The 25,511-nt window shown below is 42.0% G+C and overlaps 1 protein-coding gene across 1 annotated transcript in view; it reads left to right on the top strand.

The window, feature by feature from the left end:
- MYL10 (myosin light chain 10) overlaps window positions 1-25,511 on the top strand; it is a 66,767-nt gene that overhangs the window by 30,262 nt on the left and 10,994 nt on the right. The window contains exons 3-5 of the mRNA XM_070742454.1: window positions 312-387; window positions 1,352-1,456; window positions 11,603-11,681. Of these exons, the coding sequence (XP_070598555.1) occupies window positions 312-387; window positions 1,352-1,456; window positions 11,603-11,681 (260 nt within the window). The remainder of the gene's footprint in view (window positions 1-311; window positions 388-1,351; window positions 1,457-11,602; window positions 11,682-25,511) is intronic.

Below are 25,511 nucleotides of genomic sequence, written 5' to 3'. Positions count from 1 at the left end.
TTTCTACTGGTTCTGCGTACCTGACCAAAATGTTTCTACTGGTAGAATACCCATAGGAGCCCATCACTGGGTGTGCATAAGCAGACCAACATGCCTACCATCCTGTTCTAGTGCTCCCTTTTAAAAAAAAATTTTTTTTTTTATTGATTATATACATTAAAAACAACAAAGAAGGAAACAGCAACATATTGGAAGAAAAAAGAAGATATAACATAATAGCAAAGCGAGCAAAGACTGACAATAGTAAAACGAGCAAAGGTTGAATTCTTTGCAGGATTCCAAATGTTGATTCATGTTTGATTCCTCCACAGGCATTCACCATCATGGATCAAAACCGAGATGGTTTCATCGACAAGGCTGACCTGAGAGACACTTTTGCTGCCCTGGGTAAAGATAAAGAAAAAAAATGTGTCATTTGCTGTAATACTCTTTTATTTATTAAAATGTTTATTTGGAGGAGGAATTATCCTGAGTGTCTATCAGCACATAGCAAGTACACTTCTCAGTGGGCAGAAGGACAACAGAATGTGGGTCAGTGAAGACAGCCTCTAGGTTAGAGATTCCGGATTGCATAGAACAACATACACACGGATGGGGGAAATTGGATTTTAACTCTGAGATATTGGCCAAACATGCTAAAATTGATTGATACCGTCCTTATTAGCAGGCAATCTTGCATGTAGCTTAGGGGTGGCTACCACTGATAGCCAAGAGTTGCCAGTTTATTCACCAAGAGGAATCAGTTTATGTAGTTAGTCTAATAGCTTCAGTGAAATTAAATAAAGTCAAATTGAAATATCAGGATATAGAACATATATAGAAGTGATAGAGGGGAATATTTGTAGCTCAGAGTTGGAATGAGGGTCTTTGGTACTCTCTGACCTTGGTTATATCTACCTTGTAGATATTTCATTACCAAACTAGGTAATATCTTCAATGTACTGATGATGTTATCTAGTTTGGTAATGGAACATCTGCAAGAAAAGAAGAACTTCTTTTAAGAAGATGTTGGATAACCATCTGTCTGAAATAGTGTAGGGTTTCCTGCCTAAGCAGGGAGTTGGACTAGAAGACCTCCAAGGTCCCTTCCAACTCTGTTGTTATTGTTGTAATAATTGTTATTGTTATTGTTATTGTTATTGTTGTTGTTATTGTTATTGCTATTGCTATTGTTATTGTTACAACCAAAGCCAGAAAGTACAATATATTATTTCTCCTTATTTGGTCTGGTAATAGTAGTAATGTTTGGGCAATCATCTTCTATTCTCCCACACCCTAGTGACTTTACTCATTACTGCATTTGATATTTTATTTGGCTTTCATAGTACATAATCAGAATATTATATCACAGGGCGTATGAATGTTAAAATGGAAGAGTTGGAAGCAATGATCAAGGAAGCTCCAGGTGCCATCAACTTTACTGTCTTCCTTACTATGTTTGGAGAGAAACTGAAAGGTAAGGAATAATCAGATGAGAATGGCATATGTGAAATACTGTGATATTTCTACCTAAGAACGCCTCTACTTATGAACTTTTCTAGATAAGAACTGGGCGTTCAAGATTTTTTTGCCTCTTCTCAAGAACCATTTTCCACTTACAAACCCGAACCTGTGAAACTGTAACCGGAAAAGGCAGGGAGAAGCCTCCGTGGTACCTCTCTAGTAATCTCCTGGAAGGAAACAGGGCCGGAAAAGGCAGGGAGAAGTCTCTGTGGAGCCTCTCTAGGAATCTCCTGGGAGGAAATAGGGCCGGAAAAGGCCGAGAGAAGTCTCTGTGGAGCCTCTCTAGGAATCTCCTGGGAGGAAACAGGACCTGTACCCTCCCTGTGGTTTCCCCAATCACACGCATTATTTGCTTTTACATTGATTCCTATAGGAAAAATTGCTTCTTCTTACAAACTTTTCTATTTAAGAACCTGGTCATGGAACAAATTAAGTTCATAAGTAGAGGTACCACTGTATGGGTCTATTTTCCTCACCCCCATTATAGCTGTCTTTTTGTCTACAGGTTCATTTGTCTTGGAGTATAGTATCTTTCCCACAGCAAAATCTAACTTTGGGCTTACTTAGGCTGTGGTCAAATTTTTAGTGAGTCAACTTCTATAATTCTATAATGAATATTATTTTAACAAAGAAAAGCACAATTAAGTGGAAGATTGGGCTGCTATAGAGAACACAGGACCCTACTTAATCTTTATTGCCAGAGTGCTTCTGGTTATCATAAAGCTTATTATGTACTTGTGGACCATGGGTTGGGCTGTGGATGATTTCACCACAATGCCTTGTTGAAAAGGTAACTACCCCATCAGAAACAAGCGAACATTTACCTGTAAATGACATTTTTGTTTTAATTGCAATAATAGGCCCGCAAACAACTGCCTTAAACTTAACGTATATCATTCTAAACCTGACTGCAAAAAATATGATTTCTGTAACAGAGTTGTCAAAGACCGTTCTACCTGATCCAGTTGTCTCAGCTGCAAATTTTCATAGTTTCAGTCCATTTCTGTGGACCTCACTTCATACTTAAGGGGTCAATAGACAGGGGTCGTGTACAATCTATCGTCCCTGGCATTGTATTTTTTATTTTATTTTTATTCTTGTTTTTGTTTGACCAAAATTTTAAAAAGTAAAAGTAAAAGTAAAAAACCAAAATCAAAATCAAAATCAAAATCAAAGCAGTCTGTTGGGGTGTGAAGAATACTCTGAAGGTCTAGAGCTGATGCTGGAGAATACAAGAACAAGGGGGCACAATCTGAAGTTAGTTGGGGGAAAGATCAAAAGCAACGTGAGAAAATATTATTTTACTGAAAGAGTAGTAGATCCTTGGAACAAACTTCCAGCAGACGTGGTTGGTAAATCCACAGTAACTGAATTTAAACATGCCTGGGATAAACATATATCTATTGTAAGATAAAATACAGGAAATAGTATAAGGGCAGACTAGATGGACCATGAGGTCTTTTTCTGCCGTCAGTCTTCTATGTTTCTATGTTTCTAATAGGCATACTGATTGCCTTCCAATGTCAAGGGCCTTTCCTATCACAGAAGCAACTTTACGAGCCAGAGTAATTTACCACCTGTGTCTACATAACGCAGGCTTTACATTAGATGCTAAAGCAAAATTAAAGGAGAGGAGAATTTTCTAGATTAGCACTTTGTAGTGGAGGGAAGGGAAACTATCACAAACTATCTGTTAGTTTGGAATCCTCTACTATTATTCTTTGTTGAATGACCCAGAATGGGGGGGTGGGGGACTACAGATCACTGCCCACAAAGAAGGTAACTCAAGATGAGAATATTATAGGATGGGATCACATCATTTGAAGAAAGGCCTTTCCCCATATAATCTAATGTAAATGTTAAGATTTTCTTTGTAGATTTACTCCAGCTGCTTTCCATTGATAAGATTCAGTAAATCACTACTTCTTATTCAATTAATGGTTGAACTAACAGAAGATGATCTTTTCAATATTTGCCTAAATTTTGAGAATCTACACACAGAGAGAGAGAGAGAAATTAATCAACTAAATTTCAATTTACTACCTGATAAAGCAAATTTTGACCTTAATTCTATGGTGATTGAATTTCGAATTTGAATTTTGACTTCAAATCTATGGTGATTGAGCTCAATAAAGGTTGTTTCAGAGTAGTTGGTTAGGGTCAAAATTTATTTATATTGATTGATTTATTGATTGATTGATTTAATTTATTTATTTAATTTATTTATTTATTTATTTATTTATTTTATTTATTTTATTTATTTTATTTATTTATTTGATTTTTATGCCGCCCCTCTCAGCAGACTCGGGGCGGCTCACAACAGTGATAAAAACAGTAGTATTAAAAGTCTATAGTAATGAATCTAACATTAAAAGTCTAAAAAACCCCATTGTTTAAAAAATCATACATACAAAATACCATACATAAAACTGCATAGGCAAGGGGAGATATCTCAGTTCCCCCATGCCTGATGGCAGAGGTGGGTTTTAAGGAGTTTACGAAAGGCAAGGAGGGTGGGGCAATCCTAATCTCTGGGGGGAGCTGGTTCCAGAGGGTTGGGGCCACCACAGAGAAGGCTCTTCCCCTGGGTCCAGCGAGCCGACATTGTTTAGTTGTTAATTTTTTTCTGCTTTGATTGCTACATATTTCAGCCTGGGAAATTGGGAGGGTTTTATTGTTGTTGTTGGAGGAGTAGAAACTTAGTCATAAAAAAATTCTTTACTCGGATTTTCTAAATGCCTGCACCTGTGTGGAGACCATATCTAGTTGAGTGTGAAGTTTTGATTGGACTATGTGATGAGCTTGTGGGTGGGGCAGGGTTGTGAACTGTCAACTGGTTAGGGAAACCCTGGAAGCTTTCAGATTCCGGTTTCTTCACATGTGTCAACATGACATCTCTGATAAATTGGAAATTTGAGGAACTTCTTCCCTTGGATTTTTATTTCATTGGGGGTGTTTCCTGGACGCCTGACATCCATCATATGTGGAAAGATTCAAAGCCATTCTGTTTAGCTCAGGCACATCTGTATCCCTAATGAACTACTTGGTTTCAAAATGAAATATTTACTAAGACAAATATTCTGGCAATCAGTTCTAATTCAGGTTGGCTTGCGGCAAGGTAATTAATAGCCAGTTAGTTTAGCATTCCAAATTTGGTTAGACTGTTGACAAGAACAAGAACTCCTGAGTAAATTTGGGGGTGGCATGGGGGAATTTATTTTATCTATCTATCTATCTATCTATCTATCTATCTATCTATCTATCTATCTATCTATCTATCTATTTGATTTTTATGCCGCCCTTCTCCTTAGACTCAGGGCGGCTTACAATATGTTAGCAATAGCACTTTTTAACAGAGCCAGCCTATTGCCCCCACAATCCGGGTCCTCATTTTACCCACCTCGGAAGGATGGAAGGCTGAGTCAACCTTGAGCCGGTGATGAGATTTGAACCTCTGACCTAGAGATCTACAGTCAGCTTCAGTGGACTGTACTGCTGCACCACCCTGGCTCCATAATGGACTAAATACGATAGCATTTGTATTGACATTATTAATTTAAAGGTAATCCAATAAGATTTAGGTCAGTCTGTGTCCCGTGAGAGCAGAGAAATAGGCAGGCATCTTCTGCTCTCCTTTTCTCATTATAAGAGCTGGACTAGATCAGTGGTAGGATTAAAAAAAAATTTACTACCGGTTCTGTGGGCGTGGCTTGGTGGGTGTGACATGGCTTCCCTGTTTCCCAAATAGCTGAATCTTAGCAAATTGGAGTGAAGAATCACAGCTGGGGTATTGAGGTGCAGCTGGGTTATCACCCAAATCTGCTTCCAACTAGCAGCTGAGCTGACTGCCTTCAACCCAGATGAGATGAAAGAGTCACCTGGGGGGGGGGGTGGCTCTTTAAGGGCGGGTAGAACACTCATGGGCTTATTTGATTTAATTTAAATTTATTTATTCATTCATTCATTCATTCTGTCTGTCTGTCTGTCTGTCTGTCTGTCTGTCTGTCTGTCTGTCTGTCTATCTATCTATCTATTTATCTATCTATCTATTTTACTAGATTTGTATCCCGCCCCTCTCTGAGGACTTTATAATTCCTCTCCGAAGAATTATAACAAATATAATTTGTTATATTTATTTATAAGCTGCCCAACTCCTGTCGGACTCTGGGCGGACTCTTATATCCATGAATATTTTTTTTTAAAGTCTCCAATGTTGGAGAGTTTTCCTACCCTCTCTGATGGAAAAAGAGAGAGAGAGAGAGGAGAAGGCAAGAATAACCCTGGTGTACTTTGCCATCTTCCTGGACTCTTTGCTTTGAAGTGGAACGTTGCGGCCAGCATTCTCTATTGATTAGCTGGTGCATAAAGTGGTTTCTTTGATGAAGTGGAGCATCTTTGTGTGGTATACAAATTGCATTTCTTCCAACCCTTTGTAGAGAGGAGACCCATGTGGTTGGCATTAACACAAAATGCTTTCTTCGTTTTTTCTTTAACTACTCATCTGGCGTCAGAAAATGTATCTCCCTGTTCAAAATTCCCAGAAACCTACCCACCCCACCCTTCTGCTCCTGCTTTGACCAACCTTTGATGAGTTTAATTGATTAATTTTTTTTTTTGAATAGGGAAATAGTCCAAGTTATACCACGGTGTTGGGTTCTGAAAGGAAAGGACGGCAAACCTGCCAATGTGGCTTCCTTCACAGCTCCGTTCTTTGTTACATAATTACTTTTAAAAAAATCTGTAGCTTCAGGCCAGTTTGAGGACTGGGGAAAAGATGGGTTTATTTTGCTCAACAAATCCTTTGTAAGGACTTGACTAGCAAGAATTTTCTTTTGATCAAGAACAGGCAACAGTTGAAATTGTTGTCATTTGTCCCTTTAGTATAAATAGATGGGATGAACTTACTTTCCCTTATTTTCAAGTAGGCAATAACTTTTTTTTACCCAACTTTGATGATTGATCTTCCTAAAAGTTTTGATCACCCTGGTTGCCGATTGGTTTCCGGATGCAATTCAAAGTGTTGGTTATGACCTATAAAGCCTTACATGGCATCGGACCAGATTACCTGCAGGACCGCCTTCTGCTGCATGAGTCCCAGCGACCGGTTAGGGCCCACAGAGTCGGCCTTCTCCAGATCCCATCAACTAGACAATGTCACTTGGTGGGGCCTAGGGGAAGAGCCTTCTCTGTGGTGGCCCAGGCCCTCTGGAATCAGCTCCTCCCAGAGATTCGTATTGCCCCCACCCTCCTTGCCTTCTGCAAGAGTCTCAAGACTGATCTATGCCGCCAGGCTTGGGGAGGTTAGACCCTAACCCCCTGGCCGACGAATGTAATGTATATTTGTTGTGTGAATGGCAATGATTGATTTTAATGCTACTGGGGTTTTAGATTAACTAGTTTTAAATTAATTGGATTAGGATGTTGCATTGTTTTCCATATGTTGTAAGCTGCCCCGAGTAATAAGTAAGTAAGTAAGTAAGTAAGTAAGTAAGTAAGTAAGTAAGTAAGTAAGTAAGTAAGTAAGTAAGTAAGTAAACAAAGAAACAAAACAAACAATTCTTTATTATGCTGGTTTTATTCTGCCAATACGTAATGTATTAATTTTATATTATATATTCAGCAGTAGTGGGTTTTACTTACCTTTGCTACTGGTTCAGGAATGGGAGCGCACAGGTGCACATGCTTTGTACATGCGCAACACTTCTGCACATGTGCAGAGTGTTTTTTGATGATGTGCGGGAGCCTCCCACCATCACTGCTACCACTAATATTCAGAATTCTTATTAGAATCAAAATATGATTCATACCAGAGGTCTTCAAACTTGGCAACTTTAACACTTGTGGACTTCAACTCCTAGAATTCTGGGAGTCAAAATCCACAAGTCTTAAATTTGCCAAGTTTGGGGACCTGTGTTTTTTACAAATAACTATGTAGAACTCTATAATATAGTTACAGGCCAGTGATGATGAACCTATGGCACACAGCTGTGGAACCTATGGTGCCACAGCTGGCACCTGGAGCCATATCTGCTGGCACACAAGCCATTGCTCAGCTCCAATGTGCATATGTGTGCCGGCCAGCTGATTTTTGGCTCACAGAGGCTCTGGGAGGGTGTTTTTGGCTTTCAGAGAGGCCCCGGGGGTGTGGGGAGAGTGTTTTTAGCCTTCCCCAGCTCCAGGGAATCCTTTGGAGCCTGGGGAGGGCAAAACACAAGCCTAATGGGCCCACCAGAAGTTGGGAAACAGGCCATTTCTTGCCTCCAGAGGGCCTTCGAGGTGCCGAGAAAGCTGTTTTCATCTTCCTCATTGAATTATGGGTGTGGGCACTCGCGCTTGCGCAATAGCGCACACACATGCTCTTTCAGCACCAGGGGAAAAAACGGTTTTCCCTCACTGTTATAGGCTACTCTTGAAGAGCATTCAGGGGTTACAACAGCATAGCTGGCTGGAGAATTCTGGGAGTTGAAGTGCACAAGTCTTAAAGTTGCTAAGTTTGTGGGCCCCTGATTTATACATAGAACTATATATAGCTATACAATATTATATATATTGGGTGCAGTCCCACAACTTCTGGAGTACCATTTGAACACCACTGGCATTGATAAAGTCACTATCAGTCAATTGCAATTGCTTTACTTGGAACAGCTGACATCCCACAACTATACCTTTAAACACCACCAACCACCTTCTGCCTATTGCAAGTCCTCGGGAAGAATTCAATAGGTGTGACGAATCTGGTCTAAACATCTGACTGTGCAATGAACCATGCTATTCGATTCCAAATGAGCAATGTGGCAGGATTCACAAAATGTAATGCTTGCTTATCTCTCTAGCCTTGCCGAAGGTATTTGTGCAACTTATTCTCAACTTTTCCAATTTTGTGGAGCCCACGTGTGATTATGTTCTATTATTATTATTATTATTATTATTATTATTATTATTATTATTATTATTATTATTATTATTATTATTATTATTTTGTTGTTGTTGTTGTTATTATTATTATTATTATTATTATTATTATTATTATTATTATTATTAATTAGACTTGTATGCCGCCCTTCTCCGAGGACCCGGAGCAGCTCACAACATCCAATACAAAACAATATGTATACAAATCTAATAGTTAAAACAGTAAGCTAAAAATCCCATTATGTTAAAAAAAGAGTCAGTCTAGTCTACTCAATCTGGATCTTATACATCTCGAAATTAATGCATGTAATACGGAATCCTGTGGAGTCCTGGATCATACTATAGGATTCTACCTGAATCCTATAAATATATTTATCACCTAAAGCACATAAGAACTTTTCAGTGGCTCACTAGCAGTATCAATGGGAAGCAATTGCTAACAATTGATTTGACAGTGTTTCAGATTTAGGCCCTGTTGGTTGGGTGGTTATTTAAATAATTATGGCTCTCATATCTTAGTTGCAAAACTCAGGCAGCCTTCAGGGGGCAGAACAAAGTTGATTTTATGCTCACTTTGCTGTCCCCTAATGGTACCCAGATTTTTGCTGCCAGATAGAGTGAATCTTATTTTTCTGCAGCTGCGAAGGCATAAATGACCTTTTCACCTTGAAGCCAAGAACCAGGAACATCAAAGACATGTATTTGTGTGTATTTCTTTCCAAGGAATGCGCCATAGAGATTAAAAGGAGACTATCTGAAGAAACAGTCTGTTATATTTTTTTCAAGGCTTTAATTCAACAGGCACTGAAGTTGGCAATCAATTTCTGCAACTAGTTAGTGTTGTGGTTAGCTTTGGCCCAGCTCCTGCCCCAAGGAATGTGCAGGTGGATGTGGGGGAGACATCCACATGCTGCAGGCCTGTTTTGCTCCCAGTGGAATCTGACGATGAAGTCTCCTCTGACCAAGGAGGCCTGAGTGACAGGGAGGAGGGGAGTTTGGCAGACAGCCCAGGAGGAGATCAATCATCTGTATCATCTCTGGATTCTGAACAAGAATTAATGACACATCCATGCATGCGTAGAGTGATGCATAGGAAGCAACAACTAAAGGATTATTACAAAAGTAAATGAGGCCACCTGTGGTTGGGTGGGGCTGCTGTAATTAGTGCTGCTGCTATAAATAGAAGCGTGTGGGTTTGGCCATTGTGGAGAATTATCTGATCGTTGTGTTTCATGAATGTCTTGCTGACTCCGGCCTTTGTTTGTTGACTTTTCACCACTTTGAAACCAAAGCAGAGCAAAGTGAGTTTCACTTCGTGGAAGAAGGGCTGTGACTTTCTTCAAAGCTGCAAGCTAAGTACTTACACACTGATAAGGGACTTGTACAAACTACCAGGTTGTTTTGGGAAGAGTGCTCTTTGCAATACAGAGTGCTTAGTTTATTTTGAATTTTGTGATAAAGAACATTGTTTTGAATTTTCAAACGTGTGTGTCTGAAATTTGTACCTTTGAATTTTTGGGAGGCTCCTAGCAGAGAGTCCGGCAGAACAGTTAGTTAGTTAGTTAGTTAGTTAGTTAGTTAGTTAGTTAGTTAGTTAGGTAGTTAGTTAGTTAGTTAGTTAGTCCAATACACAATAATACACAATGAGGGTTATAGAGGATATAATCAGGTAGAATGTATTAAAGGGGGAATAGAGGAGAAAATAAAGGAGTGAAATATAACCATGAGAGAGTAGCAGAAAAGATATAGGTATAGAAGAGAAGATATAGGAGATATAGGAGAGACGATAGGACAGGGGATGGTAGGCACTCTGGTGCACTTATTATTGTCCTGTACCAGCTGCCAAATGCTAATAGTTTTTTTAAAAAAGGGGGTGCCAAGGATGAGATGGATCTTTAAGAATGTTTTTAACTTTCTTAAGGCAGTGGGAGCTATGAAGCTCTTCTGAAGAGGGGAGAGGGCAACCAATTATCTTCTGGGCAGATATCCCTCTGGAGCAGTGATGGTGAACGAAAGAGTGTCCACACCCATAATCCAATGCCTGGGGAGGGTGAAAATTGCTTCCCCCATCCCCCGGAGGCCCTCTGGAGGCTGGAAATGTCCTGTTTCCCCACTTCTGGTTGGTCCAGTAGACTCGTGTTTTGACCTCCTCGGGCTCCAAAGGCTTCCCTGGAACCGGGGGAGGGTAAAAATGCCGCCTCCCACCCCCCTGGACTCCTGGAGGCTCTCTGGGAGCCAAGAACGTCCTCCCAGAGCCTTTGTGCGAGCGAAAAATCAGCTGGCCAGCACACACAATATACAGTGATACCTTGTCTTACAAACGTCTCGTCATACAAACTTTTCGAGATACAAACCCGGGGTTTACGATTTTTTTGCCTCTTCTTACAAACTATTTTCACCTTACAAACCCACCTCCGCCTCTGGAATGCCCCACCTCCGGACTTCCATTGCCAGCAAAGCACTCGTTTTTGCGATGCTGAGATTCCCCTGCAGCATCGCAAAAACACAGAAGTCTGGAGGTGGGGTTTCCCATGGAGGGGAGCCTCAGGGGAATCCCAGCAGTGCAAAAATGGGCACTTCGGCTGGCAAAAGAGGTTAATTTTGGGCTTGCATGCATTAATCACTTTTCCATTGATTCCTATGGGAAACATTGTTTCGTCTTACAAACTTTTCACCTTAAAAACCTCATCCCGGAACCAATTAAGTTTGTAAGACAAGGTATCACTCTACATTGGAGCTGAGCTAGGGCAACGGCTCGTGTGCCATAGATTCGCCATCACTGATCTGGAGCCCTGTCCTATCTGCCAATGTGCAATTGGAAACCATGCACAGGTGCAGTAAGTTAAAATGCTCTCTATGGTGCAGAATGACAAGAAGATGCTTTCAAAACTGACCCAACAAACGAGACTGGAAGAATATGGCATCTCATGCTTGAGTAGTAACACCGCTGCAGAAATTTGGAATTGTTCTCTTATGATACATCCCAAATAATTGAAAAAATGCAGAACTGGTACCAGCAAACATCTGCCGTAGCAGAACTGGGTGAATTACCTTAGATGGCATTGTTCAGTGGAATGGTAAAAAAAATAATAATCAAACATTGCACATTCAATATGTCTGCTGTTAGTGCCTGTGCAGAAAAAATGTTCAGAGTATAAAGAATCCAATTGTTCTTTTTTTTTTTAAGGCACTGATCCAGAAGAAATCATTTTGAATGCTTTTAGAGTTTTTGATCGAGAAGGAAAAGGTTACATAAAAGCAGATTAGTAAGTACAGTTTCGCTTTATTTTTTTTTTACAAAAAAATCCCTTTCTTTCCCATTGTTGTTCCTGTTGTCTGCATTTTATCTCTAGTATCGTACTTTGTTTCAATGACTTCTCCAACAGATCAAATCTATCCCCACAGAAAACAAATAAGCTTTTAGTCCAATTTCTGTGAGGCCACTGAAAGTTTTCAGTGCCTTGAGATTAAGATCCACATGAAATTGCTAAATATAGATCTTAAAGCACAGGAGAATTCAAAGATGTATTCAGATTATCCCTTCACTCCACCACTCGAAACAGAATACCCTATGAAACTAGACTTACAATCCTGGGTCTAGAAAGCTTAGAACTACAACGCCTTAAACATGATAGAAACATAGAAACATAGAAGACTGACGGCAGAAAAAGACCTCATGGCCCATTTAGTCTGCCCTTATACTATTTCCTGTATTTTATCTTACAATGGATATATGTTTATCCCAGGCATGTTTAAGTTCAGTTACTGTGGATTTACCAACCACGTCTGCTGGAAGTTTGTTCCAAGGATCTACTACTCTTTCAGTAAAATAATATTTTCTCATGTTGCTTTTGATCTTTCCCCCAACTAACTTCAGATTGTGTCCCCTTGTTCTTGTGTTCACTTTCCTATTAAAAACATTTCCCTCCTGGACCTTATTTAACCCTTTGACATATTTAAATGTTTCGATCATGTCCCCCCTTTTCCTTCTGTCCTCCAGACTATACAGATTGAGTTCATTTAGACTTTCCTGATACGTTTTATGCTTAATCTAAGTATTGCCCACAAGATCATATGCTGCAACATCCTGCCTGTCAACAACTACTTCAGCTTCAACCGCAATAACACAAGAGCACGCAACAGGTTCAAACTTAGTATCAACCGCTCCAAACTTGACTGTAAAAAATATGACTTTAGCAATCGTGTTGTTGAAGCGTGGAACTCATTACCAGACCTCTCCAGATTCCTTAGAGGTCAGTAAGGGGCAAGCATAAGTGCACTAGTGTGCCTTCCATCCCCTGTCCAATTGTCTCTCCTATATTTTATATATCTTTTCTCCCATTTATATATCCTTTCCTCTACTCTTCATTGATGTATTCTATTCTCATATCTCTTCTTCTATCCCTTCCCTGATATTTACTACTACATGTTTTTATTCTCTTTAACTTTCAATTTGTATTGGACAAAATCAATCAATAAAATAAATAAATAAATTATTACCAAAACCTGGCTTTCCAAAGGTGATTCAGCTAATCAAAAACTAGAGGAAAATTAACCAAGGAACAGCTTGCCTTCAGACGTTGTGAGAGCTTTACCACTGGAAGCTTTCAAGAAAAAGCTGGATTGCCATCTGTCAGAAATGGTGCAGGGTCTCCTGCTTAGGCGGGGGTTGGACTAGATGACCAACAAGGTCCCTTCCAGCTCTGTTATTCTGTTAAAACAGACCTGAGCAAAGTGCCGCCCGGGGGCCGGATGCAGCCCGCCCACTGTCTCTGATTGGCCCGCGGAGGTTGGAAGGAAGAAAGGAAGAAGAAATGAAGGGAGGAAGGAGAAATGGAGGGAGGAAGGAAGAAAGGAAGGAAGGAAAGAAGGAGAAATGGAGGGAGGAAAGAAGGAAGGAAGGAGAAATGGAGGGAGGGAGGAAGGAAGGAGAAATTCTCTTTCCATGCCCTTTTGCAAAAGTCCAATAAATGCTCATTTTTAAATTGTTCATTGGTTTCATTGGCCTTTCCAAGAAATTTAAAGGAAGGAAGGAAGGAAGGAAGGAAGGAAGGAAGGAAGGAAGGAAGGAAGGAAGGGGTGGGTGGTTATGGTAATTTATAATTATAATATAATTAACTCAGTTCTACCCAATAATATACAGTATTGGGTAGAACTGAGTTAATTATATTAATCCAGCCCTCTAAAACCATCCCAATTTCGCATGCGGCCCCATGGCAAAATTAATTGCCCACCCCTGTGTTAAAATCTGCCCCGTGATTTACTGTTATTTATTGTCTTGTTATTTTATTCCATCTTGTAGCAGGTTCTGAATTTGTGCAGTGCACAGAGTTTTCCGAGTAAGGTGGTTTAATGCATATTTTATGTTTATTTTTATTGCTTTTTAATTCATAACAAAAAGGAACAAAACGCAAACAAATAATGGTTACGGTCATCGTTTTTAACCTACTGTATTCTGTATAAATGAGTCTCCTATTTCATCACGCATCCATAAAAGTCTACGCTTATAGACAATCTGCTCACAGGTAGTTTAGTGCATATTTAAAATAAATTAATAAATAAGGACGCCTTCCTCATTATGCTGTCCTCCAGGTGGCATTAGGCAATGAATCAGGACCATACATTAGGTTCCAGTTAAGATGATTTACTGCTCATGCTTATACACAAGAATCTAATCAACAAATGATCAGCACTAAATTGACGCAGTAAAATACAAGAGTGATTGGACTTTTATGGGAATGTAAGAATTCTAGGCTTATTACTCACTTGACTCCATCCCTAGGCCCTGGCTGCTCTTCTCATAGAAACAGAAAATTGACGGCAGAAAAAGACCTCATGGTCCATCTAGTCTTCCCTTATACTATTTCCTGTATTTTATCTTAGGATGGATATATGTTTATCCCAGGCATGTTTAAATTCAGTTACTATGGATTTAACAACCACGTCTGCTGGAAGTTTGTTCCAAGCAGCTACTACTCTTTCAGTAAAATAATATTTTCTCATGTTGCTTCTGATCTTTCCCCCAACTAACCTCAGATTGTGTCCCCTTGTTCTTGTGTTCACTTCCCTATTAAAAAAACTTCCCTCCTGAACCTTATTTAACCCTTTAACTTATTTAAATGTTTCGATCATGCCCCCCCCTTTCCCTTCTGTCCTCCAGACTATACAGATTGAGTTCATTAAGTCTTTTCCTTCAGGTGGACTGGGAACACAGCTTCTATAATTCCCCACCACCTGCCAGTGGAGAATAATTGAGCTACTCATGCCAAAATATATTGAAAGAATCAGGCTGGCAAAAGCTACATTAACATGAGATCCAAACAGGATATTAGTATATGACCTATGGTGTGTGTGCCGCTGGTGGCATGTGGAGCCATATTGAAGGGCACATGAGGCATTGCCCTATGTCAGCTCCAGCTGATTTTCAGCCTTGGGGAAGGCTGTTTTGCCCTCCCAAGGCTTCAGGGAAGCTTCCCTGAAGCCCCGGAGTGCAAAAAAAAAACACCCAAGGGGGAAACCGGAAGTTTGGAAAAACAGACTTCCTGTTTGCCGCTGTGCTGTTTTTCATACTTTGAGGCTTTAGGAAGTTTCCCTAAAGGCTCTGGAGTGCAAAAAACAGCACAATATAGAAGTGCAGATGACAGACTCAATGATTCATCTGTAGAACATTGGGTAACATTGGGTAACAGTGTAACATTGATCCTTACATCTATCCTATGACTATATTTTGACATTCAGCACCATTTATACACTCCCATCATTTAGACCAGGGTGTCCAACTCAAGGCCCGGAGGCCAGATCCGGTTTATCGGGTGCTTAGATCTGCCTCGTGGGGCCGCCCTGGAAACAACAAAGGAAAGGCCTGTGGTGTCTGTGCCAGCAAAAAGTAAGCTTGGGAGGGTCATGTGAAGCCCGCCTGAGCTCCATTTTCACCGGCAGAGGGTTGCAGGAGACCATCACAGCTGAAAACAGAGCTCAACAGCGCATTTTCACTGGCAGAGCATACAGGCTGCCACAGGCGCCCCCGACACAAATGACAAGTGACACAAGTGATATCGAGCTGGCCACTCCCACTATGACCACGCCCCCTGGCCCACAGAGTTCAAACACAGTGAAGGGCTGCAAAAAAATTTACTACCACACTGTGGATGCGTCTTATTTTGTGGGTGTGGCATGCTGACCATGTGGCCAAGTGGGAGTGGCTTGATGATCATGTGACCGGGGGTGGCTTAAAGGTCATGTGACTGGCTTAAAGGTGGCCAACTTGATGTCACTCGTGTCAAGGGTTAGGGTTAGGGTGCCTGGCCTCTCCTCGCCTCAAAGAGATACAATTTCCCCATCTATTTACTATTGCTGAACTTCCAAAATATACTATTCTATAATTCTATGTATATATGCCATATGTGTACATATGCCTTTTATGTACATACATATTACACACAGGTACACAAAAATATACCTTATCTACTATATAAAGAGACTGTGTATGTACACACACACACGCACAGCTCTTCTAAAATTAAAACATTCCCAAAGCCCAGAAGGGAGAAAAAGAAAAAAAATGCAAAATTTTTCTACCGGTTCTGCGCACCTGAATGTACCTGTAGGAGCCCATCACTGGTCAATCACAATCCTACAGCCCTCAATGAAATTGAGTTAGACACCCCTGATGTATCCTAAGATTTTTATTAATATTGATTGTTTCTTCATTGCTTATTTGACCCCTATGACAATCATTAAGTGTTGTACCACATGATTCTTGACAAATGTATCTTTTTCTTTTATGTACACTGAGAGCATATGCACCAAAGACACTTGGCCAATAAAATTCTATTCTATTCTATTCTATTCTATTCTAGTCTGTTCTGTTCTATTCTATTTAGACATTGAAATCTAATTGTTATTTATTAGAGCCTCTCATTCATCTCTTAGAGAATTAGTCCTGTTCAAGAGAGGGTTGCTATTAATTAATAGCATTTTTCCATATTAAATTTGTTTAAAGGGGCACGAAATAGCAATAGCAAAATAACTCCCCTCCCCCTCAAACTTGGCCATGCTTGACCTTCTAACAGAAACGTTCTTGTCATTAACCTCCTTTTGGGGAGCATTTCGTTTTTTTCCACTGGAGATATTTTTACTTCTTGCTTGGGAAGCTATGACTCATTTGGAGGATTTGAAACAGATTGTATGTATACACACACCACCCACCCACACGTACATGCATATATGAATGCACCATCCTCCTAGGGCAGTGTTTCTCAACCTTGACCGTTTGAAGATGTGCGGACTTCAACTCCCAGAATTCCCCAGCCAGCAATGCTGCCTGGGGAATTCTGGGAGTTGAAGTCCGCACATCTTCAAACGGCCAAGGTTGAGAAACACTGCCCTAGGACATTCATATTCATGAGCCCCAAAATCAGGCACAAAGCATACTTGAACATCAGCAGGTACAAAACTGCAATTATTGTTTTCTGCTTTTCTCAAATAATAATAATAATAATAATAATAATAATAATAATAACAACAACAATAACAACAATAACAATAATAATAATAATAATAATAATAATAATAATAATAATTTATTAGATTTGTATGCCGCCCCTCTCCGCAGACTCGGGATGGCTTACCACAAGAATAGTAACAATATAACAATGTAACAAATCTAATATTTAAAAAACATCTAAAAACCCATCATTAAAAAACCATACAACACAAGCGTACCATACATAAACTATATAAGCCTGGGGGAGGTGTCTCAATTCCCCTATGCCTGGTGATACAGGCGGGTCTTAAGCAATTTACGAAAGACAAGGAGGCTGGGGGCAGTTCTGATCTCTTGGGGGAGTTGATTCCAGAGGGCCGGGGCCGCCACAGAGGAGGCTCTTCCCCTGGGTCCCACCAGACGACATTGTTTGGTCGACGGGACCCGGGGAAGACCAACTCTGTGGGTCCTTATTGGCTGCTGGGATTCGTGCAGCAGAAGGCGGGCGGTTCCGGAGGTATTCTGGTCAATTGCCCTAAGAAGAATCCCACATATCTGAATATAAGCAGAATTGGTTGGAAATTAATTGCATTCAAAATTTAGAATAGAACAGAATTCTTTATTGACCAAGACCACCAAGTGTGTCAGGGCCACCATCAGGAATTTTGGGGCCCCATACAGCCTAAGTGTCTGGGCCCCCCCGCTATTTTAAAACTATTTTAAGTCGCGAAGCCACTCCATCCCCCGGGGATCATTTCCCGCTTCACGCCAAGCGAGGCGGTCCCATAGGCCAGTGTTTCCCAACCTTGGCAACTTGAAGATATCTGGACTTTAACTCCCAGAATTCCCCAGCCAGCGAATGCTGGCTGGGGAATTCTGGGAGTTGAAGTCCAGATATCTTCAAGTTGTCAAGGTTGGGAAGCACTGCCATAGGCTATTTCAGGAACTGGGTTAAGCCGATTGTGTGGACTCATCCAGGAGAAAGAAAGAAGCGGGAATGACAAGGGAAAGAAAGATCCTGGCATCGGTCAGGCGGAGCGAGGCTTATTTACGGCTCCTTGGCACTTCTCCCTTCTTGTTGACAAAACCATGTGCTTTCTAGCGAGGGTAGAGGGGAGGGGGATCCCACACCTGGCAGCCACCGGAGAGGAGCTGGAAATGACGAGGGGAGAGAAAAAGCAGGGTACCAGCAGTCAGGCGGGTGTCTTGAGGGGGCACTCCCATCTGGAAGGAAGGGAAGAAAGGCGAGGGCGAGCTATGAAGGAAGGAAGGAAGGAAGGAAGGAAGGAAGGAAGGAAGGAAGGAATGGTAAAAGGGGCGATCAAGAGAGGAATGGGTGAATGAATGGACGGAGGGTGGGAGGGAAGGAAGGAAGGAAAGAGGGAAGGGACAGGAACAGAGGAAGGGTGCAAAGAAAGCAAGGAAAGGTGTGAAAGGGGAGAGTAAGAGAGGAAGGAGTGAAAGAAGGGAGTGAGGGAGGAAAGAAGGGAGGAAGGAGAAGGAAAGCAAGAAATGGAGGGAGGGAAGGAAGGAAAGAAAGAAAGAAAGGGGGAAGGGACAGGAACAGAGGAAGGAAGGAAGGAAACTTATGAAAGGGGAGAGTAAGAGAGGAAGGACTGAAGGAAGGGAGGGAGGGAAGAAGGTAGGAAGGAGAAAGAAAAGAAGAAATAGAGGAAGGGAAGGTAAAAGAGAGAAAGAAAAAAGAGCAAGAAAGAGAAAGAAAGAAAGAGAATGAAAGAGAAATAAAAAGAGAGAGGGGGGATGAAAGAAATGGAAGGAGGGAAGGAAGGAGAGAAAGAAAGAGGAAGAAAGAAAGCAAGAGAAAGAAAAAAGAATGAAAGAGCAAGAGAGAAAGAGAGAAAGAAAGAAAAAGAAACGAAATAAGGAAAGAAAGAGGAAAGAAAGAGAATGAAAGAGAAATAAAAAGAGAGGGGGAATGAAAGAAATGGAAAGAGGGAAGGAAGGAGAGAAAGCAAGAGAAAGAAAGAAAGCAAGAGAAAGAAAAAAGAATGAAAGAGCAAGAGAGAAATAGAGAAAGAAAGAAAAAGAAACGAAAGAAGTTGTGATTTTGACTATGCCGGCTCATTCCCTCCCCCGCTCCCCACAAACCACCTACCCCTCTACCGCAAGAGGGAAAAGCCCAAGGCACCGGGTTCTTCCCTTTCTCCCTCGCCCGCATCCTTGCCGCGGTGACTCACCAGGAGAAGGCTGGAGACCCACGCAGCTCCTCGGGGGGGCCTTGCGGAAGGCGGCGGCGGAAGACCCCATGGCCGGCGCTGGATGCGAGGAAGGATGCTTTCTGCGCGGGCGGAGGCCGAGAGCTGAAAAGGGCGCGCCTTGCCCACCCTCGCCGGAAGAGCTGCCCATCTAGCAGTCCCGCTGCCCCATTGCCCGGCAGGGGATGATGGGCAAGGGACGCCTTGGGGAAGGAGGGCAGGGCGGGAAGGGAAGGAGGGGGCTGGTGGGGGTTTAGGAAAGGGGAGCCCGCCGGGCACAAGGGAACGCTGGCCGCGTGGGGCTCCGAGACCAGCCTTGCAGCTCCTCGGCGGGAGGAGCCGAAAGCCACCGGGAGAGGACTGGGCTCAGCAGGAGAACCGCCACCCCCCCCATTATTCAATTTCCCCGGGCCCGGTACGCCGCTCCCAGTAATACCCGTCTATCGGCGGCCCTGAGTGTGATTGGACACACAAGAAATTTGTCTTTGGTGCATTTGCTTTCAGTGTACATAAAAGAAAAGATACATTTGTCAAGTATCATGCGGCACAACACTTATTGTCATAGGGTACAAATAATCAATCAGGAAACTATCAATATTAACATTAACGTGTCTACAACACTCCATGGCCTGCATTGTCTGCCGATCAATTTCCGGTCACAATTCAAAGTGTTGGTTATGACCTTTAAAGCCCTACATTGCATTGGACCAGAGTACCTCCGGAACCGCCTGCTACCGCACGAATCCCAGCGACCGATAAGGTCCCGCAGAGTTGGCCTTCTCCAGGTCCCGTCAACTAAACAATGTTGTTTGGCGGGCCCCAGGGGAAGAGCCTTCTCTATGGTGCCCCAGTCCTCTGTAATCAACTCTCCCCGGAGATTAGAACTGCTCCCACCCTCCTTGTCTTTCGTAAACTGCTCAAGACCCACCTATACCGCCAGGCATGGGGGATTTGAGACACCTTTCCCCCAGGCTCCTTATAATTTATGTTTGGTATGTATGTGTTATCTGGTTTTAATATGATAGGGTTTTAGTTATTTCTTTTAATATTAGATTTGTGCTACTATAATATTGTTTTTATTATTGTTGTGAGCCGCCCCGAGTCTTCGGAGAGGGGCGGCATACAAATCTAATAAATTATTATTAATATTATTATTATTATTATTATTATTATTATTATTATTATTATTGTTATTATTAATCATAAGGATACAAGTTACAGTCATACAGTCATAAGTTGGAGGAGATGGGTGATAGGAACAATGAGAAAAACTAATAGAAATAGTAATGCAGCCTTAGTGAACAGTTGGACAGTGGTGAGGGAATTATTTGTTTAGGAGAGTGATGGCTTTCAGGGGAAAAACTGTTGTTGTGTCTAGTTGTTCTGATGTGCGACATTTTGTGGGTAGGAGTTGAAACAGTTTATGACCAGGATGCGAGGGGTAAGTACACGTGCAGTATACAGGTCCTCAATGGAAGACAGGTTGGCAGCAATTGTTTTTTTCTGCAGTTCTGATTATCCTCTGAAGTCTCTGTCACTCTTGTTGAGTTACAGAGCCGAACCAGACAGTTGTAGAGGTACAGATGACAGACTCAATGATTGCTCTGTAGAACTGTATCATTTAGCCTTCAGCCAACCTATTTCTAAGGCCTGGAATATCTGAGGCTTTCCCCTCTGCACTAGTGGGGTGGATTCTCCTGTATCTTGCTTTCTGCCTTATCTAATTAGCTAAAGGGATGCTCAGTTTTCTGTCTAACAGGAAATCAATGAAGTGGGTAGTAATTTCTAGGAGTGGGAATTCAGTCTTCTTCAATCCTTCACTGGAATAGTTGCAACATTTTCTGCCAATTTATTTTATGGGAGTTTTCTGTCTTGTTAAACAAGGTCAGCAACTATCTAAGACAGTTGTTGTTTTAGGATGGGGCAAGGGCCTTGGGGAACCATCAAACAAATGGATTTCGGAGAACCATCAAACAAATGGATTTTTTTTTAAAAAAAAAGCTAATTAATTGGTACTTTTCCATTAAACTCATCCATGAAATTATAATCTCAAAAGTTATTTTACAATCTGAGGTTTTTCCACACCCTTCTCTGTACTGATTTCAATGGATAAAAAAGTAACAGGGGAATTGGGCACCGATGTAACACATAAACAGAAGAAAATGTTAGGAGTGAGACAATGAAAAGAACTTTTAAAGTATAGAAACATAGAAACATAGAGGACTGACGGCAGAAAAAGACCTCATGGTCCATCTAGTCTGCCCTTATACTATTTCCTGTATTTTGTCTTACAATGGATATATGTTTATCCCAGGCATGTTTAAATTCACTTACTGTGGATTTACCAACCACGTCTGCTGGAAGTTTGTTCCAAGGATCTACTACTCTTTCAGTAAAATAACATTTTCTCACGTTGCTTTTGATCTTTCCCCCAACTAACTTCAGATTATGTCCCCTTGTTCTTGTGTTCACTTTCCTATTAAAAACACTTCCCTCCTGAACCTTATTTAACCCTTTAACATATTTAAATGTTTCGATCATGTCCCCCCTTTTCCTTCTGTCCTCCAGACTATACAGATTGAGTTCATTAAGTCTTTCCTGATACGTTTTATGCTTAAGACCTTTCACCATTCTTGTAGCCCGTCTTTGGACCCGTTCAATTTTGTCAATATCTTTTTGTAGGTAAGGTCTCCAGAACTGAACACAGTATTCCAAATGTGGTCTCACCAGCGCTCTATATAAAGGGATCACAATCTCCCTCTTCCTGCTTGTTATACCTCTAGCTATGCAGCCAAGCATCCTACTTGCTTTTCTTACTGCCCGACCACACTGCTCACCCATTTTTAGACTGTCAGAAATCACTACCCCTAAATCCTCCTCTTCTGAAGTTTTTGCTAACACAGAACTGCCAATGCAATATTCAGATTGAGGATTCCTTTTCCCCAAGTGCATTATTTTTCATTTGGAAACATTAAACTGCAATTTCCATTGCTTTGACCATTTATCTAGTAAAGCTAAATCATTTACCATATTACAGACGCCTCCAGGAATACCAACCCTATTGTATTTTCTATGTGACAAGATGGGAGGTCCATATTGGAAGCAAATACATTTTGATTTTGATTTTTTCTTGAATTGGCTTTTGAATTTTCTTTCATGGCAGCTCTGGCCCTCTTCAATAATTAGATAATTTAATTAAATATTTTTTTAAAAAGATTTAGGGGAAAAGATTTTGAGGAAGATCCTCACCTGCCCTCTACACACACAACAGTTCATCTATTTATTAGAGTTTTCTCTCGCTTTTATTATTTTTATAAACAACTCAAGGTGGCAAATTGTTCATTCCTCAAACTGTTCAAGGAAATAAATGCCTTCAGGACTTTGAAACATAGAAACATAGAAGATCGCGGGCAGAAAAAGACCTCATTGTCCATCTAGTCTGCCCTTATATTATTGTGGCCAACACAATCCTAAACTGCATCAACAGGGCAATACACTCCAAGACCAGGGAAGTCTTAATACCACTCTACTATGCCCTGGTCTGACCACACCTGGAGTACTGTATTCAGTTCTGGTCACCACACTTCAAAAGAGACATTGAAACTCTGGAGAAGGTGCAAAAAGGAACAACCAAGATGATTAAGGGACTGGGAACCAAGACTTACGAAGAGAGACTGAGGGAACTGGGCATGGATAGTGTTGTATCCTTGTAAATAGTTTGTTCCTTTTGAAAACGCTGTCTGAGCTGGAAACAGGAAGTTGCTCCTGATTGGCTCAGACGCGGGCTGCTCTCTTTTGGCGGGAGCCGCAAATGTATAAAAAGAGCGGTTTCTCCCCAGGTAGAGCAGACGTGTTCCGCTGATTGTCACTTCTCCTTTTAAGAGCTGAATAAAGGAACCGTCTTTACTTAGCCTGTCTCTGGACTCTTCACTGGCGACGACGGACGGAAGAACCACGCGTGCAAAATGAACAACCTTCAAATCGGCCGGGCTCCTGAGTTCTTCGATCCGGAGAAATCCTCCTGGGACGCCTACATAGCCAAGTTCGAGATCTTCCTCGAAGCCGCGGGAATAAGGGACGCCGACGCCAAACGAAAGCGGGCAATCTTCCTGAACTACTGCGGCCCAGAAATATTCGATCTCACCCAGACTCTCACCGATCCGCTCCCAGCCAAATCCGTCGCTTGGGACGTCCTGCAAACCAAGCTCACGAGCCATTTCAAGCCTACGAAACCAGCCGTCGTTTTCCGGCACCAGTTTTCAAGAATGGCCCAGCTCGAATCCGAATCCATTAATCAGTTCGCTACGCGTCTTCGACCGGTGCTTTCAAAATGCAAATTTGATAGCCCGGAAGCTCGCCTCACTGATGCCTTAATTTTCGGCATGAGAAATGCCATGGTCCGGAACAAGCTCCTCACCGAAGACGAGCCGTCTCTCCAGGCAGTAATCAAGCTGGCACAAACCGCAGAGGTTGCCGACGCTGCTGCCAAAGAGCTGAAGGAGCATGACAAGCGAGAAGTCATCGCCAAGATCGACTCCACGTTTTCCCGCGCTGAGGCCCCAGACGACCTCAGCCCACCAGCCCTCAACGAGGACAGCTGTTTCCTGCTGCAACAGGACCAACCGAGACAACCCAGATACCCTCGCCCCGTCGCCCCCTGCGCCGGCTGCCGAGGAAACCATCCGCGCCAACGCTGCCCCTTCCGGGACACCATTTGCCGCCGCTACAACCGATGCGGCCATATCACCGAAGCCTGCAGAGCACCTTTACCTGAGGAATCTTTCTCCACTCCTCGTCCTCCTCGTTTCCAGACTCAAACACCTCAACCGCGCGAAACCCGGTTTCCCCGGTTTTCTGGCCGCAAGAACTACTCAACCGCTAACCGCGACTACTCAAGAGGTAACAATCAATTTTCCGTGAATAGCACGGCAACAAAAAATGGGGGCAAGATTGTAATCTCACTGCTCCTAAACAACAAGCCATGCTCTATGGAACTTGATACGGGGTCTAAATACACCATTATGCCGTGGGAAAAGCTTATAATGTACATGCCTAGCCTCTCAAAGTCTGACCTTTTACAAACCTCATTGGTAATTAGAGATTTTCAAGGGGAAAATAATACCTGTTCTAGGCCAAGTGAATGTACCTATTATGTTTAAGACTGTTAAATGTACCCTTCCTATGATTGTTGTTACAGAGGCTAGACACTCTCTCCTGGGTTTGGCTTGGATGGAACCATTGGGAATTGAAATTTCTGGTATATGTACTGTTAACTCTGATAGCATGCCTAACTTCTTACAGGAATTCCCAGAAGTGTTTAGCCCCACCTTGGGATCGTATAAAGGGCCCCCTATCTCCTTTTCTATTGACCCCAAGGTCCCTCCTGTCCGGCTCAAACCTCGCAGGGTACCCCTCCCGCTCCTTCCCAAGCTTGACCTACAGCTAGATAAGCTCATAAGCCAGGGCATTTTAGTTCCTGTAGAGCAGGGGCCATGGGAAACACTCATAGTTACGCCTCTTAAACCGGATGGCTCTTTGAGGGTTTGCGCTGACTATAAGTCTACGCTCAACAAAGCCCTCCAACATCACCCTTACCCCATTCCAGTGGTACAACAGCTCCTTCACTCCCTGGGGGAAGGGAAAGTGTTCGCAAAAATCGATTTAGCCCAAGCTTACCAGCAACTCCCTGTCGATGAACCAACAGCACTCGCACAGACAATTGTCACCCACAGGGGTGCATTTAAATGTACCAGATTACAATTTGGGGTAAGCATAGCTCCCGGGATTTTTCAAAGCATAATGGAACGTTTGTTGTCAGGAATTAAAGGGACCATTCCCTATTTTGATGACATTTTAATTTCAGGAGAAAACCAATCTCAACTCAACAGAAGAATAAGAGAAGTATTACATAGACTACAAGATAAAGGGTTAAGAATCAAACCTGACAAATGTGTGTGGGGAACCAACAGTGTAGAATTCTTAGAATCGATGGGGAAGGCATACACCCCACTACTGAAAAATTAAAAGGCATCAGGGAAGCCCCAGAGCCACAGAATAGAACAGAATTGCAGGCATTCTTAGGCCTTCTAAACTTTTACTCTGTCTTTTTAAAACAGAAGGCAACAGCAGCAGAGCCTCTACACTGACTACTTCAGAAAGGAACCCTTTGGACATGGGGGAGAACTGAGCATGAAGCCTTCTTACAAATAAAGCAGTTATTAACTTCCGCAAGTGTAGTAGTCCAGTATAGCACTTTACTACCCGTCAGGCTTATGTGCGATGCGTCCCCATATGGCATGGGAGGGGTCTTGGCACATGTGTTGCCAAATAATACAGAAGCCCCAATTGCTTTCTTTTCAAGGACAATGACAAATACGGAGAGAAATTACAGCCAA

This window comes from Erythrolamprus reginae, chromosome 1 (assembly GCF_031021105.1).
Source record: "Erythrolamprus reginae isolate rEryReg1 chromosome 1, rEryReg1.hap1, whole genome shotgun sequence".
NCBI lineage: Eukaryota > Metazoa > Chordata > Lepidosauria > Squamata > Dipsadidae > Erythrolamprus > Erythrolamprus reginae.
The sequence above is the reverse complement of the archived record's forward strand: the minus strand, read 5'-3'. Positions and strand labels throughout refer to the sequence as shown.